The 14,907-nt window shown below is 40.9% G+C and overlaps 1 protein-coding gene across 1 annotated transcript; it reads left to right on the top strand.

Annotated features, from left to right (window-relative positions):
• The first annotated feature begins 117 nt into the window (after positions 1–117).
• Positions 118–14,744, top strand: LOC139939819 (outer dynein arm-docking complex subunit 2-like). The gene is made up of 17 exons (XM_071935954.1): positions 118–253; positions 1,083–1,338; positions 1,980–2,152; positions 2,996–3,203; positions 3,795–4,038; positions 5,076–5,330; positions 5,698–5,828; positions 6,043–6,199; positions 6,869–7,015; positions 7,638–7,847; positions 8,149–8,385; positions 8,879–9,205; positions 9,816–10,000; positions 10,818–10,932; positions 11,464–11,652; positions 12,307–12,528; positions 13,108–14,744. The coding sequence occupies exons 2-17, from the start codon at positions 1,112–1,114 to the stop codon at positions 13,219–13,221; spliced, it is 3,141 nt and encodes a 1,046-aa protein (XP_071792055.1). The 5' UTR covers positions 118–253; positions 1,083–1,111; the 3' UTR covers positions 13,222–14,744.
• Positions 14,745–14,907: the final 163 nt, after the last annotated feature.

Below are 14,907 nucleotides of genomic sequence, written 5' to 3'. Positions count from 1 at the left end.
GAGGGCGCTATACTTAAAAGTAGTGGTGGCTGAAAATTCGCTGGTGCGCACCGAAAATAATCCGAAACTGCTCGTAAATTGCGGGTTGAAAAGAACAGAAAGGGAACCAGTGCAATACATAGCAACAGAGTCATCAGGCTCAGATGGATGGTTGTCGTCGTGTTTACATTTTGAGAAAGTTGGAATTCTGTCTTCGTTAGAACTGTATTTTTATAGTAATCAAAGCCGTGGAAGCCACATTTTGCTGTTTAAGGTAAGTGAAATGCTGTAATGCAGTAAAATCATTATTAGGCGTGTAGGTTTAAAAGTTGAATTTTCACGGAGAAAACCGTCTTTAGACCTCTACTTTGGTCGTGGGTTTTGTAGAAAAAACACGTCTCAAAGTCTCACTCTCAGCTAAAGAAGTCTAAAAATTTAAGAATCATAAAACTTGGGTCGGTGTAAAAAAGGCGAATTTGACCGATCACAACAATGACTAAAACTAAGTTATTATATAGCTGCAAAGAACGAGATAAACATTTACAAACATCATGATTCTGATCATGAAAAGAAACAAGGCTTTCCAGAATTCACTAACAATAACATGACTAAGTTAGTGTCAAAATTTAATCAGGACTGGTTTAATTAATTTTAAGAAGCTAAGAGTAGGCCTAAAGACAATTTCATTTGACAAGTTGCTCCAATGATCAACAAGTTTGACAACCGAACAAAACATTAAAGCGTCTTAATATGCCGAGCCTTAATGTTTTTAAGTTAAGGTCTACTTTTGTAAATGTTAAGTTAACCCCACTTTACTTTCTGTCAAGTTTGATTTGTAAATTTATGTGAATTTGGGATGCGGGTTCCAGAACGACTTGTCGGTAGTTTGTATTTTGTTTTGCCTGCAGTTGTTTATAATAATAGTTAGTACAAAAACCAAGTCATATTTTTCTCTTCCCACATAGTAGTCCAACGCACATTGGTCAGCATTCTCTGCAATTGAGTGTCAATTATTTCCATCTTGTATTTGTACTGTAGTTGTACACTGATTTAGCGCTAGCCACCATCTTACAAGCCACATATTTTGTCTGTTCTTTTAAAAGATTTCTAGAGAGTCCAGCCCTTCAGCAGGATGGGCCAAACTATTGCAAGAGCTGCCCAGTGGACATCAGTCAGCGAGGGAGGGGAGGGCAAACTTGAATTCAATCACGCCAATGAAGTCCTTCTCAATAGCTTCATCAAATTCGTGGAGGCTTTCCCGTCAAAGCACCCACAAGAAGCTGCTATCGTCTTCAAGACGCCTTTAGTCTGGAAGACATCACTTGACACATCAGGGTTTAGTGGGGACTACGAACGCAGGTACTTGATAGTTAATTTTGTCTTTCTTTAGAGACGTTTTTCAACTCCTAAAAAACCCCAAAACGAAACAAGTGTTCTTTGTTGAGGTCAGCTCCATTTTATAGTCAGAGGTAAAACAATCATACAAAAAGACCTAGTAGGCACAGGTGCTGGTCTGCAGTTTTGCTGGTTTCCTATTTCTGATTTGTCTGTACTTAGCAAGTATTACGCTTTTGAAAAACAGCTTTATGAGTCAAGGTGGCATTATCTTTCAAGTAAAGGTATTGCAAGTAAAAGCTTTCGACACTTAACTTTTGAGTTGACAGCAAAGTTAACGCCAAGTCTAAGCTCTGGCTGTGGTTATAGTAGCTAGCACTTTTTCCTGATTCATGGCTCTGTGAAAAGTGCAAAGAAATACTCGATCTGGAATTGTTATGGCTTTTGTTCGTTCTATTGTGTGTATTCAGACATATTTAAAACATGATGTAACTCTGACTTTCTGTGAAAATAAGCCAGAAATACAGAGTTTTGTATGAATGGCCCTAAAAGGTTGCTCTAGTAACAAAGTTGGCATTGTATTGTTGATCCTCTTACGATTTGCTTTATGATCCCAAGCATTTCAGACAACCCATTTAAACTTCATCTCTGAAATTAATCTTTAGTGATGATGGTTTGCGCTCCAAGGCAAAAGACAGCAACGACCAGCCCCTCCTTTTCATTGAGAAGCTGGGAGAGTTAAACCAGAAGGTGCATGTATATTCCCTCGTGGAGCTCAACAATGTACTGAAAGCAGCTGGAGACAAGAAGGTGCAGGAAGCTAGAGCTATCCTTGAAGGTATTTCATCCTATCAATTCAGTAACATTTACTTCAATGCTGGAATTTATTGGATTCAAATCAACCATGATGACCCAGGGCAGTCACCTAGGTGTGGGTGCCCCAAACTTCTGCTGTGGTTTTTAGATGTCTGTATAGGCCGGATACTTGGTTGTTTGTAAGGGCAAGGAATTTTATCCTTAGCAAAGGTTACCTCTAAAAAGAGAACAGTAGTGCAATGTCTTTACATACTGCTCTGGGGGCTGAAACCGGGTTACGCCCTTAATTCATAGTCTGTAAGGATGTACAAACTAGGCAAGGGTATCATCTACAGCAAGATGCTCTACCTTCTCAACAGTCATGGTTTTAAGTACAATGCTCAAGGGCACAAGTGACATCACCAGGAATCAAATCAAAACTCTGCTGCTGACAACACCAACGATTGCATCTGGTGAACTAGATTGCTAGGCCATGACACCCCACAACATGTCAAACGGGTATCATAGCTACGACTAAGAGCATGGAAGCAATTGCCTCCAGTGCCTCCGAGAAGTATTAGGCTTGTGTCTGTAAATCCACTGAACTGCTTAAATGTGTTTTAATTAGGTGAGGATTTACTCCTACGGTGTGAACCTCATGTTATAAGATAAGAACCTCAAAGTATCATCACATAATAAAAATAATAATTGTGGCTTCTTATATAGCGCACCTGTCCGTCACCCAGTGACGCCCCTGGCGCTGTAACATACAGCATTTCCTGCCAGATGTTGAACTACGTTTGAATAAGCTTTACTTTTTGGTGTGAATTCCCTCATTCTATTAAAAACAGACAAGTAATCAATGACTTGATTTTGATTTTGACAGCAAACAGAGACCCTGTCGCCAAGATTCTCGGTGATGGCTATGCCACCGTTGAGGGCGAGGATAACTCCACGCTGCGTCTCTTAGAGCAGACCAGTAAGGATGCAGGAGACAGCTCAGCAGAGGAGAGTCAGATCAAACTCCGCCTCCTTCTACTCACTCAGCAGTTTGATATGGAATTAATGAGAAATAGCATCAAGGAACTCTCACAGTAAGAACTCATTAAAAAAACTCCGCAAATTAAGACAAAGTTCTGGCCTCAAATTAACCCACGGCACCCACAGCAATTGCCTTGGTGCCTAGTCTTTTGCTGTGGTGCCCTTTGCAAAGTTCCAATACAAATTTACATTTTCCCCACAACTCTGCCTCTAACCTGAGCAAAATTGCTGTGACCCTTGAAATTGAAGAGTGAATTCAAGGCCCGGAGGTAAAAGATTGGTACTTCTAGTCAAACTCATTCAAATACCTTGCAATTTGAAGACACATTCTGGTGCACTATATTCTACTGCTGTAGGTCAGGTCACCATTTTGTTAAACTTGGGAAAAGCATAAAAAGAATGTTTACACTTGAGATTGTTTTCCAAGGTTTGTTGGTGTGACTTGCAGATCGCAGTAGGTAGAGAACTCTGAATAGTGTGTTTTTACTTCGGCTGCTGCTTCCTTGACCACAGTCTTCGATTTGAGCTCTTCCCGTTTCTGGTTTCAGTTTTGGCAGTGTAGAAGATAGGCATTCATATAGAAAATGTATTGTACGATTTTATCAATGTTGCATCATACTTTTTTAATTGTTTCCACCCAACAGAGAGATCCGCTTGACCCCCCAGCTGGTGAATAATGAGATTCATCTCCTGCAGTCCTTTGCCGGCTCAGACAGTAGCTGTGCCCTGGAGAGCATCAAGCACGTCTCAGACTATGAGTTTGACAATGGGTGCCGAGCCCCGCCCTGGCGGCAGGTCAATGGAGACATCTGTTATCTCATCATAAAGCCACTAGATGGAGAGGAGATGTCCGTGACTGCTAACACCAGTGGCTGCTACTGCAATAAGGTATGTGGATGGTGAGATTGGATTTATAGAACGGAAGGTTAAGGTGATGGGATTGTGCCTTTGATTTAGATTTGAGTTTTATTTGATTACACATCCACAGTTAACATCAATAACGGGATGAATATGTAACGAGAAGAAATGTTCAGTTTTAGATGTGGGAGGAAAACCCAAGTGGGGAAAACCTACACAATCAGGTAGGTCTGAAAATCTTATCCACATGCAAGGCTATGGTCCGAGGTGGGATTTGAACCGGGGTCCACAGAGGTGAAAGACAGGGATACAAACCACTAAGCTGAGCCAACCTGATTCCCCTGAGCAAACCTGATCAAGTGAGGATTGCGGTGACACTATGTACATAAATCTCTTTTATGAGTAAGGTTTGAGAGACGAACTGGTGGTTTGACAACTTGTTGTTTCAATCAGTGTGCTTTGATCAACTTCAGGAGGATGATGGACTCGGTTTCTGCATGCTGCTTAAGTACTGCCGAGGAGTTTATTATATCAAAGTCTTATATAGCGCACGTATCTACCAAATAAGGTACTCAAGGCGCTGAGTATATACAAACTTTCAGAAAGATAGGTTATTGCAGTGATGATTTCTGAGACCCAATTATGTATCACCTTATAAGGGTTTAGAAGGTGCTATTGTGCATATAGCAGCCACAGCCAGGAACACCGGGGCGAACCCCTTCTCTTTTCGATAAGTGTACTGGGTTCTTTTACATGCGTTACACAACACATGGGACCACTGGCTTTATGTCCCATCCGAAGGACGAAGCAATGGTTAAGTGTTTTGCTTAAGTGTCAGGACTGGGGACTCAAACCCACACTCTGCTGATCAGAAACACCAGAGTTTGAATTCGGTGCTCTCAACCGCTCAGCCACAACACACCCATTAAATAGCCGGTGGGCATAGCTCAAAGTCGGGAACTAAAAGAGGATCAGCTGGGCTAAGCTCTTTGATGTGTCTAGCGTTTGACAATTTGTTTTGAAAATGACCATTACTGAACAATCTTGTACTTGTCTTTCCACCCAAGGGAGTCACAAGCAATGCGGACGAGTCCAACTATGACCGGGACGGCAACACATATAAGGATCTGGTTAGTCTCCTATCAGCGAAGAGCAAAAAATTCCAAGACATGATAAACAGCAAAGAGTTTGCTCTCCATGAGGAGAAGAAGACGGAGCAGCTCAACACCTACGAAGAGAACGGCGACGACGACGAACCGGACAGACCGGCCGAGAAGGAGAAAGGCAAGGAGGAGAAAGAAGAGAAGGCATCCAAAGAAAAGGTCAGAGGTCAAACACTATGAAAGTTTGACAGTACAATATTCTCATGAATTTTGGTAAATACATTTGCCAATGCACATATAAACACATTTGGTTTGGTAAATACAGGTATGAGTCTGAAGTCTAATTTCCAATATTTTGCCTTTAGAAAAAAATCAGAAAAACTTTGATTAAATAGCCTGAAATGTCTTTTAAAGTCTACACACTTTGAACAAGTAAGACAGTCCTTTGACTCATTAAAATGTTCCTACTTTTTTCCGAGGACCAAATAGCAAACCTGCAAACAAAACGCCATAGAAATATGGCAAACTTTAAAACAATTACATAATTTGGTCATAATGCAGATGTGAATTTGTTCCACTATTACAGAGCAAGAAGATTAAGAAGAAAGCCTCCCCTGCCAAGAAGATGCAGCCCACACTGAACTGGAAGAATGAAGAGAATAAAGCAAAGGCAGAGAAAGCTGACAAACCAGAGAAGAAAGTGTCCAGACAGGCTAGGTGAGGGTAACAAGAAATAAAAAAAATCTACATGTTCAGACCCATTCATTGGTGATAATAGACCGATCCACTAAGCTCCGCCCATTGCGTATTGACCAATCACAACGCAACGAAGGTCCGACCAATAAGGTCCGACATGCGTGGGCGTATCTTGACCTAAAACCTTTAAACTTTAACATTGTGTACCAACATCTGTGTAAATAATTGTTTGCAGTGACCGTAAGACCAAGACGCCAGCCCTGGAGGAGGAATACTCCGAGAGTTCATCTGAGAGTGAGGAAGAGGAGGAGTCAACAGATCGACGTCAGGAGCAGAACTCGGACCTGCCTTCTGAATACTGGCAGATACAGAAGCTGGTCAAGTACCTCAAGGTATGTAGGAGGTGGTCAGAGTATGGTTTAAGAATCATTTCAAACTGCATGGTGGGAGTATGGGGTGAGGTTTGCAGTAGCACCATGTGTAAATCTCTTTTGAGTACTGTTGGTTTTGAAAAGAACATTTCAACATTTTGATTGGAAACTCGAGTTTACTCTGGAGGCTTCAGTAGAATGCTGGACTCTGTGGCGTGTGCTGCCTATGTACTGATTGGAGATTAACCGTTAGTTGGGCTTGGCTCAATGGTGAGGGTTGGCGAAGGTTGGAACAGGAACAGAATAAACACTGGGCTTAGCTTGGTGAAGCGTGTAGGGTAGAGCTGAGACTATCCTAAACCAAAACTGAATTGAATCAGATGGTGACATCAATCACAGGGAAGGAGAAGGAACCGAAGACACTGTTCCATGCATGGCGACCAACATTATTTTTGTATACAAGGGCCTCTTTGCTGCTTTAGACCTAGGTATGTGTGTTGTCATTTATCCTTCGAGAAAGACTCTGCTAGGGTCGATACGCCAGGCCAATCACTTTTGTTTCCATATACCTTTTTGGCTGGTAAGCCGTTTGCAACAGCTAATTTTGTTTTCTCAAAAGATGAACCCATAACATTTTACCAAAGAAGTGCATGCTTAACTTGTTTTGTGTTTTTGATTCATTCTGCACAGGGTGGAAACCAGACGGCTACAGTGATTGCTCTGTGTGCAATGAGAGATTTTAACCTAGCTCAAGAGACCTGTCAGCTAGCTATCAGAGATGTAGGTGGCTTAGAGGTCCTCATTAACTTGCTAGAGACTAAAGCCATCAAGTGCAAGGTAAGGAACTAGAACAACTCTCTGTTTGGTTAACCATTTCCTTACCATAGTTGTCTTTAGTTGACTGCACTCATACCCATTCTTCGTTACCATACATATGTACGTGAATAGACGACTGCACTCGATTGCCCCTCTTCATTACCATAGGTGACTTTAGTCGACTGCACTCAAGTATTATTATGTAGTTCTGGTAATGAAACCAAGGATGCCTCATGCCTCACAATGGGCAACTGAAAACACTCACAATTAAAACTCAGCACTGCACGGCCAAACGCTCGTAACTAGACAAGGACAAGTTTACTTGACCAAGAAAATCATGTTCTGCTCACAAGTCACAAGCAAATACTGTTGATAAGACACATTAAGGAAAGTTTTTTGACTAATTCTCATCTTTCCTTTTGTATTTAAAGTTTACATTTGAAGTTTGTCATTATAAATCATTCTTTTTCCCAACATGCAGAACCTGTAACAATTCAGCTAGCTCCAATGATGAAGTTTTGGTTTCATTTAAATGCGAAACTGTTATGTAAATATTTTTACAGCTGTTCTTGATGCAGCTGGTTCTCGATTGGTTTAAATAAGAAATGGATTCCTCCTGACTGAATCTGAAATCCTTTTACAGATCGGCTCGCTGAAGATCCTGAAGGAGATTTCTCGAAACACACAGATCCGTCGTGCCATCGCTGATCTTGGCGGTCTGCAGACTATGGTGGACATTCTACAGGCATCGGACAAGGACCTTAAGTGTCTCTCAGCCGAGACCATCGCCAATGTGGCCAAGTTCAGAAGGGCTCGCCGCACAGTCCGACAACACGGTGGAATTAGGAAACTTGTAAGTGATTTTAGTCTTTCAAGAAGAGCAGAAACTTGTGACTCTTGTACGTTGTGCCCTTGTTCACTCTAGCATTGTCCTGAGGCAACTCAGCCCCGACTGGGTGTTGGCAGGGTGCCTTAATTATTGACCTTAACAATGGAAATAGTGGAAGTAGACTGGTTATTTGTACTTCTTACAATTCAGCGGACAAAGAGTGGACAAAGAACATTCAAATGAAAAGCTAAGATTAAAGACTGGCATTCAAGAACCAATATGGTATCAACACAAACTAATTGCACCTTCTTTCATCAAAACACAGGTGGCACTTTTAGACTGTGCCCCCATCGGCTCCGTCCCAGTGACTCCCGAGTCTGAGAAGGACGTTGAGGTTGCGCGCTGTGGCGCCCTCGCTCTGTGGAGTTGCAGTAAGAGCACAAAGAACAAGCAGGCAATTCGCAAAGCTGGTGGCATCCCTTTACTCGCCAGGCTGCTGAAATCACGCAATGAGGACATGTTGATACCGGTAGTGGGGACTCTTCAGGAGTGCTCTTCAGAGGTGAGTGAGATGTGGTTTTCTTCACCTGATGATAACTTGGTGTCTGACTTTGTTTGTTATTATGCAACACTTGAATCAAAATTTTCCCTACTAGTTCTATCGTTAGATGACATTTCATTGGGCATCACTGTTTCTTGTCCACACACAGCATAGCTGGTTCTAACGTTACATGACATTTCAATGGGCGTCACTGACATTATACAACTTTTCAATGGGCGTCACTGTTTCTTGTCCATACACAGCTAAGCTAGTTTTAATGTTATAGACATTTCAATGGGCGTCACTGTTTGTTGTCCACACACAGCATAGCTAGTTCTAACATTATAAGACATCTCAATGGGCGTCACTGTTTCTTGTCCACACACAGCATAGCTGGTTCTAACGTTACATGACATTTCAATGGGCGTCACTGTTTCTTGTCCATACACAGCTAAGCTAGTTCTAACGTTATAAGACATTTCAATGGGCGTCACTGTTTCTTGTCCACACACAGCATAGCTACCGTCTAGCCATCCGGACTGAAGGAATGATTGAAGATCTGGTCAAGAACCTCCACAGCGAGAACCAAGAGCTTCAGATGCACTGCGCCAGCGCCATCTTCAAGTGTGCCGAGGAGAAGGAGACCAGGGACCTGGTGCGTCTCTACGGAGGCCTGGACCCCATGGTGGCTCTACTGAATAACTCAGAGAATAAGGAGCTACTGGCAGCAGCGACGGGCGCTATCTGGAAGTGTGCCATGAGCCCGGAGAATGTCTCTCGATTCCAGGACCTGAAGGCAATAGAGCTCTTGGTGGCGCTTCTTAACGACCAGCCGGAGGAGGTGAGTGCTAATGTTTTGAATGGGAGTACTGTCAGTCGTTATTTTGCATTTGCTTGTGGCCTCCGTGGTCTCTCAACTTGGTGGCTGAGTCATCAGAGTATGGGTTCAAATCCCGGTCGTGTCTTTGAGCACGATGCTTTACTATAATTGCCTCTCTTCACCTATGGGTATAAATGGGTATCTGCGAGGGTAGAGGTTGATGTTGTGTTTGAAAAAGCCTTCGGAGCATCACGGTAGCTCAGGGCTGTTTACTCCACAGGGAGCTGAGAAAGATTAAAGGAATGTTAATGGCCCAATGACCAGTGCGCTAAAGTAAAGCACATTGAGACGTTATTGTGAAATGCGCTATATAAGAACTAGTTATTATTATTTACGAGAAAACAGTACAAAAAGCAAACAAATAAAATCACTCATAATGGGAAAGACAGTTGGTCCATTTGACAGGAAAGTTTTTAAAGAAAACTTCAAGTGACTCTGCAGAATGAATGTGATGAGGGAGAAAGTTTCAAAGATCTAGAGTTTGGGCTTCCTCAAACCCATTTTCAGTGGATAACTTTTTATGTTAATGATGAAGGCAAGATTGACAAATTCATGCTGTTCTTCTTGTCAGGTTCTTGTTAACGTCGTTGGAGCTTTGGGTGAGTGTGCTGCACAGGAACCATCCAACCGAGCATCTATCCGTAAAGCTGGAGGCATTCCGCCACTGGTTAACCTACTGACAGGTACCAACCAGGCTCTACTAGTCAACGTCACAAAGTCAGTTGGAGCTTGCGCCACCGAAGCTGATAATATGGGGTGGGTTTCTCTCAGAATCAATGTTGTTCTTGTATGACTTGTGTATGACTTGTGTAACAGAAGAACCTTGACGTTTCTGGTACTAAAAGATTTCATTTTTAACGGTAATCATTACTTGTGCATTGAAATGATTCCATGAAGAACTTTCTAATACCAACAAAATCTGGAAGAGGCTTAATAAAACATAAAGCAAAAATAGTTGGAGTAGTAATAATAATAAACGTGTACATTTATCAAATGTCTGTGCAAACGTTTGTCATAAATTATGAGTGGAAATCAAGTCAAGTGGAAATGTTAAGAACGAGACGAGGCAACCTGTACCTTGAAAGGAATTTAAAGTGAGGTGGCTCATACTGCTGCCAGACTATGCCAGAAAACACAAGGGCGAACCCCTTCTCTTAACGATAAGTGTATTGAGCTCTTTAACATCCATTACACAACAAACTGGACCTACAGTTGATGTCCTGTCCGAAGGACGAAGAAAATAATGATTAAAGTGTCTCGTCTAAGGGCCAAGTACAGGACTTAAACCCACACTCCAACAACAACAGAGCTTGAGTATGGTGCACTAGGTCGCTAGACACTTAACTTTGTCTTAAAATTTCATATCAGTGTTTTATCACAACATATCGTTGTTTCATCACAACATATTCCTCCTCAATGAGATATATTAAGCTTTCGAGAAAGACTCTGCTAGGAAAGATATGTCAGGCCATTAACTATTTTGAGTTTATATTTAGATCACAAACATGGTGAACTGCAAAGAAATGTGAATAAATGTTTTATAACAGGATGTGGTTTTTGATTATTTTTCTAGAATCATTGACCGACTTGATGGTGTGAGACTTCTCTGGTCTCTACTGAAGAACCAGAACCAACGAGTCCAAGCAAGTGCTGCCTGGGCCATCTGTCCATGCATTGAAAATGCAAAGGTAAATAATAAAAACTAAAAAAAGACACTTGCGTCTAATGCAAAAGCCTCCAAGTGCATAAGGAGAACAATAAAATATACAATAAATGAAAGAATGATTACAAGTAAGCATATATTACAAATAAGCAGCTTCAAACAAATAAGATTCAAACAGAGACTTAAAACATTTTAAAGACTGAGCCTGGCAAACATGCACAGGAAGACTATTCCAAAGAAACAGAGCGTTGAAGCAAATGATCTTTGATTATAATAAAACATAGATTGTATTTGTTTCACAGTGTATGAATCAGCACACAGATTCTTTCTCAGACAATGAAACCAGGTGAAACTAATTCAATCAGATTCAATAAATCATCACTTCACTTTCAGGCTGTCTTAGTAATATGAGTCAAAGCATGAATTATGTAAACAAAAACCTGTTTTTTTACAGCCCCCAAAAAACCTTATTTTCTTCACATTTATAAAGACTGGGAAAAAGGTTTTCAGCCAACAATATGAAATTGTTTTCTTTGTGTTTTTGTTTTCTTCTTAGGATGCAGGTGAGATGGTGCGATCCTTCGTGGGTGGTCTTGAGCTAATCGTCAGTCTCCTCAAGTCTGACGATCGAGAGGTTCTCGCCAGCGTCTGTGCCGCCATCGCTAACATAGCTAAGGATGAAGAGAATCTTGCAGTCATTACTGACCATGGTGTGGTCCCAATGCTAGCCAAGCTAGCCACTACCGTGAGTCACTTTGTTTTTACCTGATTAAGTTTCATTCAACACAATCTAAGAGCCACGACATACAAGGCAAATTTTCGGGCAAACAAATAAAGGAAACCATTTAGGAAGAACAAAATTCCAACTTTCACAATAGCCTTTTCGAAGAAGCTTTAACAAATGTTTCTTGTACTCATAAACAAAATTTTACAATTGAACAGAAAATAATGAACAAAACTTCGACTAGAGCAATTGAGCAATATGAAAACGTGCAAGTTCAAACACCAGCGAGCGTCTTTATTGATGCAATACATGGGTGCATGATGTCACTTTTCACAGACACAGCACTGCCATATCATTTATGTGGTTAATCAACTGCCATTTTCAGACTGTTGATATTTGGGCGAAGTTAATGCTGTCACTGTGGGTTTCCTGTATGTAAAGAAATAGACACTTCTGTTGTTGACATAATTTAGGAGACGATTCGCAGGCCTTGAAACAGCCAACAGCACCGCCAGGGTGCCCTTTGCTTTTGCTGCGGTGCCCTCTGCAAGATTCCAACACAAATGTACATTTTGTTGCTGAGATACCTTCAGTGTTGAAGGAGATCGCTACGGATGCATGATGAAAACCATCCACTAAATCCAATCTTTGGCTCATTTGTTCTTCTTCCAACAGACTGATGACAAGCTGAGGAGGCACCTTGCCGATGCCATCGCCCGCTGCTGCATGTGGGGTAACAATCGTGTAGCATTCGGTCAGAACGGTGCCGTGGCCCCACTGGTTAGGTATCTAAAGTCACCGGACATCAACGTACACCGTGCTACAGCAGAAGCATTGTTCCAGCTCTCTAGGGATCCTAATAATTGCATCACGATGCACGAGAGCGAGGTAGTCAAGGTAAGAAGCTAAAAAAACACAAAACAATTACCTCCACTAAGACAATGTCGTGGCCCAGCGGATAAGAGCACTGAACGCGAGCTCTGATGTTTCTGTTCAACAGAGTGTGGGTTTGAGTCCCAGTCGTTACACTTGTGTCATTTAGCAAGACATTTAGCCATTATTGCCACATCCTTCAGATGGGACGTAAAGCCGTAGGTCCCGTGTGTTGTGAAATGCACCTAAAAGAACCCAGTGCACTTATCTAAAACAGAAGGGGTTTGCCCCGGTGTTCCTGGTCTGGTTGGCAGCATATTGCTCCACAATACCTTGTAAACCAATACATGGTGCTATAAAGGAAAAGGTCTCATACTTCAAAACATAGCTTCTCATACCTTGCAGGAAATAATACTGAGCGCTTTGATGCGTTCCTAGGGGTGTGATTAAGCACTATATAACAACTGAGTATTATAGCAGACATGACAGATTACAAATAATGACCTCCACTGAGACAGAACGAGAAGGTTGTTAATTGCCAAGTAATGAACCGTGGAAAATAAAGTTTGAACTTTATGTGTTTCTCTTTCTCTCCATTCCCAGCCGTTGATCGACATGGTTGGCTCTGATGACCCCGCCCTGCAAGAGGCTGCTGCTGGCTGCATTGGTAACATCCGTAGACTTGCACTGGCCAATGAGAAGGCTCGTTATAAATAGACGACCAATGAAACGTCGGTTTATTCCAAGTTCAAAATATGAAATACAAAATCTATAGGCTATGCTTCTATCATAATATTATTGATGCATTTGAAACGTAATACCGAGTGATTTTCTTCAAAAAGATTTGGGCCCACCTACGTTTCCGCAATGAGTTACTCAAACATTAAATAATGTACATAAGTTCCATGGTGTGTGTGAAAACGTCTCACATAACAGTTACCCAGTCCTGCTGCTCGGGGGAAGTGAAACTGTCAAGCATCACTGGATCACTTCTGGAACGCTCATAAAACCATTCCAAATAACCTGTTTTGAATCCACCATAAGAGTGGATGCTCTATCATAAAGATCATGAGCATAGTAAAAGCAAGGCTTACTTATAAATCAGGTGGCTATGCAAAATGGATGTACATGTAACAGTTCTCAAGAAAGTGTTGTTTTCTGTTGGTCTTATGAAAGTATGGCAAACAACATGGTTTGGCCTTCTTTATACAGACAGTGCTTCCACGACTTTAGTCCGGAGTCAAGGGCCCAATCACATGGAGCTGCTTTAAAGCTATTATACACTTTCGGTAAACAGTATTGTCCAAGTCCCACACTTCGTGTATCACGACTTATATATAAAATAACAAACCTGTGAAAATTTAGGCTCAATCGGTCATCGGAGTAGGGAGAAAATAACGGGAAAACCCACTCTTGTTTCCGCACGTTTCGCCGTGTCATGACATGTGTTTACTATAAATCCGTAATTCTCGTTGTCGAGAATTGATAATTGTTTTAATGTTTTCTCAAAAAGTAAAGCATTTCATGGAGTAATATTTCAAGATAAGTCTTTCACCACTACCTTCTGTAAGCCCTGTAAATTATTTGTGAATCTGTGAACTTCGTTGTTTTTGTCTGTACCGAAAGTGTATAATGGCTTTAATAAGCACAATCAACATGATCAAAGTTACGTTTCCAAACTATAAGCAATCATTTCAGGTTGTATTTTTTTTGCTCAAAATCCTGTCAGTTAAAGTGTTCCACGAAGAATCTACTTTCCTGTGTTACTTTCTACCAATGATATGAATAATAAAGACACACTTCCTTATGTTTTGTGTCTCTTCGGTCTCCTACAATTTAGTTTTGTATTTTGTGTTAATATGTAGATATTTGCTTCCATTTAATACCTTATATAAATTGTAACGAGTTTGGAGCACTAAAATAACAGTTATTCTAACTTCCTTTAGCTATAAAAAATAATTAATATCTGTGTAATATATAACTTCTTTGGGTATTTGTGAAAGAATGCAGTGTGTAAAATAAATAATGACGATGCCTTTATGTTTCCTATTATCAAATTCACCAAATGTTTTTTTTAAATGAATTTAATTGAAGTAATATTTTTTCAATAATTTTAAATTGAAACAGAAAGATTTAGTTAAATTAATCCGTCCACAATAAGCAGTGATTCCAATGTGCCTTGACATCATCTACTGTAATAAATTCCATCTCTAAAATAAATGATTTGACTATTGGTATAACTGTGTCAGCTCTTTTTATTTGTAGCTATGGACAACGCATACTAGGGCTTACTCTTTGTAAGAAGAATAATAATTAAGAGTGAAGAATGCCCCTTGTAGATATAGAGTGAAGAACAAACGAGTTATAGATTAAATAATAGTAAAGTTGAAAAGAAAGAATGGC

This window comes from Asterias amurensis, chromosome 7, assembly GCF_032118995.1.
Source record: "Asterias amurensis chromosome 7, ASM3211899v1".
Taxonomy (NCBI): domain Eukaryota; kingdom Metazoa; phylum Echinodermata; class Asteroidea; order Forcipulatida; family Asteriidae; genus Asterias; species Asterias amurensis.
Note: the sequence above shows the minus strand (reverse complement) of the source record. Positions and strands in the feature narration are given on the sequence as shown.

Bases quoted from the DNA above. Each gene is read 5' to 3' on its own strand.
- LOC139939819 (XM_071935954.1), top strand. From the start codon at position 1,112: ATGGGCCAAACTATTGCAAGAGCTGCCCAGTGGACATCAGTCAGCGAG. The intron at 3,204-3,794 runs GTAAGAACTCAT...TCCACCCAACAG, and splicing joins AGCATCAAGGAACTCTCACA to AGAGATCCGCTTGACCCCCC. The intron at 7,016-7,637 runs GTAAGGAACTAG...ATCCTTTTACAG, and splicing joins CTAAAGCCATCAAGTGCAAG to ATCGGCTCGCTGAAGATCCT.